The sequence below is a fragment of the Phalaenopsis equestris genome, unplaced genomic scaffold, assembly GCF_001263595.1.
Source record: "Phalaenopsis equestris unplaced genomic scaffold, ASM126359v1 Scaffold000600, whole genome shotgun sequence".
Lineage (NCBI taxonomy): Eukaryota > Viridiplantae > Streptophyta > Magnoliopsida > Asparagales > Orchidaceae > Phalaenopsis > Phalaenopsis equestris.
In genome coordinates, this window is record NW_018165040.1 from 36,235 (window position 1) to 40,451 (window position 4,217).

General features: G+C 33.7%; 1 protein-coding gene across 1 annotated transcript; it reads right to left on the reverse strand.

Annotated features, from left to right (window-relative positions):
* Positions 1-585: 585 nt before the first annotated feature.
* Positions 586-1,897, reverse strand: LOC110029751. The gene is made up of 2 exons (XM_020732178.1): positions 1,398-1,897; positions 586-1,078 (listed from the first exon to the last, which is right to left on the reverse strand). Exons 1-2 carry the CDS (start codon positions 1,625-1,627, stop codon positions 745-747), a joined length of 564 nt encoding a protein of 187 aa, XP_020587837.1. The 5' UTR covers positions 1,628-1,897; the 3' UTR covers positions 586-744.
* Between the last annotated feature and the right edge of the window lie 2,320 nt (positions 1,898-4,217).

Here is a 4,217-nt window from a genome sequence, read left to right on the forward strand (position 1 = left end):
TATCTATCCCAAATCTATAAAGACCTCTTGAACAACGCAACTCATGGTTGCTGACAAGAATCCCTTGGTAATGTTGGGTTGGCTATCTCCTCTGACTGAGTAGAACAGGAACCACCACGACTCGAGATGACTGAACCATGAAATCTTGCTTGGGTTTCGTTTTCATTCTCCCATTATCCGATTTAAGCTTTAAATGATGAATCCTGTAACTTAAATCTTATGACTCTTATTATTAAAGTTCAATTTTTAATACTTAATGACTAGCCTTAATCAAAGCTTTCCAGTTATCTGGAGGGGTAATTAATCGCTGGGGATGCGCCTATGGGAAACCCAGAACCTCAGATCAAAAAATCATCAGAAAATGAGAGTGAAATCTCTTAATAGTGTCTTATCTACAATCCAATCAGACTTCTGAAAAATTGACTTCCCGAAGCTCTATCAAAACAAAAAAATAAAAATAAATGCATAAAATAGTCCTGAGGAGCAGTCGTGAATTTTCAGAGCCCACACTACATGAGCTCAATATACGAATTCTTCTTGTTATTCTAATTAGCATGGCACAAAAAAATTTGGAGCTCAAAATTGATTGAGTTATTAATGATTAACTTTAATTGGATAAAACATCCAGTCTACCTATTGAATGAATTGATACAGTCAAACCATACAAACTTCTGCATCCTCTTCCGACATGTTACTTAATACATTAAAGCCATAAAAACTTCAATGTTTTCCTATATTTGGGACTTATCCCTCTTGCTGTTCTTTGATAAGAACATATAAGCAGTTCTTCTGCATTGAAATTGGTGAAGCTTTATTTTTGTAGAAAAAGCTGCTGCTTCTGCTCCTTCCCAACATAGAGACGCAGCAATTTCTTTGTGCATTCTTCAAAATAACTCTGCTGCTTTGATTTGGAGCATTATAAGGTTTCTGATTCATATATGAATTCTCATTTCGCTTGTAAAACTTCATCCTCTTATTGTACGGGTGCTCCTTTTTGGCAAGATCTTCAATGCATTTCGCTTCAGATATAGAAGAGAAAGATTTAGATTTTCCCTCGAAGAATTTGGACAGCCCCCTTCTGCAAAGAATAAAAATAAGATTTTTTTTTATAAATGCAGTATAAATATTTATAACATTATTCGTAAAAAAATGAGAGAAATGGAGTCCCAATAGCTGATTTTTGTGAGAATAAATTGTTTGTTTTTACTTTTTTTCAGCAAACAAGGCCTAAAGTGCTATAAATTTACTTATATGAAATTGTTAAAAGGCTTTTTAGTGTCTGGCAGCAAGCTAATTAGTAAACATTAAACTGTGATTAGAAACTAAGTTATAGAAAACAGTAATTTCATTGTAAGTTTTCTCTTCCCGCAAACTTTTCGAGCAAAACATGAACTTACTTGATAGGAAGATCAGCCATGATGGACGATAGGTCACAGAGAGGTCCAGCAGACGAATTCAAAGAATAAGAAGAGAAACAAATCTCATCATCTTCCTCAGAGAACAAGTACTCATCAGACTCATCATCAGAGATAGATGGCAAATTACAGAGCTCGCAGTCCTCATCATGATCATCATCTCCACTCCCCAACATGATTTCACAGTGCTTCTGATTGACACCTTCAGCCATAACCCCTGTTCCAAATCTTACTCGGCCTTATAATTAATAAGCAATTACGCTGATCTAGTTGGAAAGGAGCAGGCTGTGCAGGATAAGTTTGTACGTAGTCTTTGAAGTTCATCCTGACCCAGGTCAATGATCCTGCTGTCTCTTGAGGATAAGTGAAGCTCTAAAAGGATAAGTAAAGAATGCTTGCCATACATCCAAATGTCCCATTTCTGAGCTTTTTGCCTAATATCAATCATGGTGAGCTAAGCAGTTTGTAAGACAATCTTTTGGGGAATTAGTTGGCAGATAGAGAGAGCACAATAGAAAAAATTCACGTTGGAGATTTCTAATATATCAATACTCATAAATAATGCATTAAATAAGTACTAGATGGCTTTTAGTTCCATGTAATGAACAAAATAGGGGTCTATTGAGATGAGCAGATTAGATAAAAAAATACTGATCTGATGTTATTTTTGTTTGACGAGAATCTTATCGGGGGGAATTGTGGCAAGTGGATCATGTAATTTTTTAAGTGTGAGGCAAATAAAAGGTTAACAGAAGGTTTAGAGTTCTTGCTGTGGATTGTGAGTTTCTCTTTTTACATATGACAAGGCCGCAGCTTGTCTTTAAATTAATATGTATTATGGATTTCTTGATTAGGGGCTTATTGTGTGTGAAAATTGATGTATGATAGGATATTTCAGCTTAGTTTTATATGAAAATTTCATATGTATAGATAAAAAAATTCATCAAAAAAATTAAAGTTTTTTACTTTGAAAGTCAGAATATAAAAAATCATGAGGCGTAACCTTATTGGAATAATCTAGTGTAAAAGAACCTGATGTGAATATGGACATTTGAGGTGAAGTGAAGGATGACAATAGTTGTTAGGTGATATCAATTGTTTGGTCAAGATGATGGGTAATAGCGATTGAGTTGTGGTATCGAATGATGGTGAAGGAGCTATAGTGGTGGGACGACGACGATTGGAAGATAGTGGTTGGGCAATAAATGATGGGGGCGTGTAATCAAGCGTTAGTGATTGCCAGACGTAGTGATTACCATGCATCGACCTTTAGACAATTCGCCACATATATTTTAATCTTTAGACTTTACACAATTTTAACTCCCTTTAAGTGAAACAAAAAAATAAAAAAAAAAAAGTGGATGATTTTATTTTTAAAGCAAAATGCCTGAACATTCCAACAAAAAGACTCATATTGATTCACTTAATCATAGCTAATTTCATCTGCATTTAAGTAGTCAAATGATATAATAATTGATTGATTTTAATTAAATTTGTTAGATTTTCACACACTAAACACTCATTTTGATTGTAAGCAAATGAAATGTAGATCTTTTTTTATTCATTAAATAGTATTATGAAACTTCCAACCATAAGTGTTTGATTTGAGCTCATTTAAACTCCAATGGGACTTTTTTTTTATCATTATAGTCATATTATAAAAAAAACCATAAGATTTTGTGTGTGCTAGACAGATTTCCTAGTGATGTATCAGCAATAGAGATAGAAGGCTAAGAATTCATTTTCGCTATTTATGTATTAGCTTTCTTTTATGCATTATAAATTAAGGAAATCAAAATTTAAACACAAATTTATTGGAGAAATCCTATACATAATATTTTTTTGAACTATTAAATATATGTACTTGAACATGTCAAATAAATTGTTAGGAGTTTGATAAAAGTTCTTTTAAAAAAAAAAAAAAAAGAGTTAGGATTTGACTGCAAAATTTGATATTTATGTGAGATTTTTAAAAACATTGTGATAGGAGAGTATCAACATTTTATGAATCAAGAATTGATAATGTTTACAATTACCCATTTGTTTACATAAAAAAGGGAATAAAGCGAAAACCCATAAGCACTATGGTGGGGGTGCTCAAGCGCCCAATGTTTGGGCACTGACTAAAGAGGGGCGCTAACAGAGAGCTTGGCGCTTTGGCGCTAAGTCTGGGCACCTAAACACCAAGAGAATGTTGGTACGATTTTTTTTTGGTTTTAAGATCAAAATTTGAGCGAAGTTGGATAGGCTCTGGATGTTGTGCTTTCTGTATGAGTTCTTCGACAAGTTCGTGGTGAAGGAAAGAAGTGTCAGAGAAGAGGTTTCTTAGAATATCAGCATGTGTTTTTGCATCTGATTGGAGCAGGAAGGGTTTGAAGTGAGTCCAATAAGTTTTCTTTTGTGCAGAGAGAAAATTAGTGTGAGTTCTCTGTTAAAATTTTTCTGAATTTCATAGTAGAATTCCTTGGTAGTGTGGCTCCGTGGTATTTTCCTGATCTCGGGTTATTTACGTTAAATTCTCGTGTACTTTTCTGGTTGCTTTGATTGATTTTGTTCTAGTTTTCTTGAATCTTCTGTAATCTTATTTTACTGTTGTGTATTTTAGTTTCTAATTGATCCTAAGCCCAGGTATAGTTGGGAATTGTGTTGACCTCATTTTTATGAGGTCTTTCTTTTCCTCTCTCTAAAATCTAGGACCTAATCTTAGGATTTTCTTTTGACTCTCCTAGAGGACTAGTATTGGGACACATACTACTTAAAAATTTGAACTTATTCTTAACTTTTTGTAGTCTCGAATGGGTG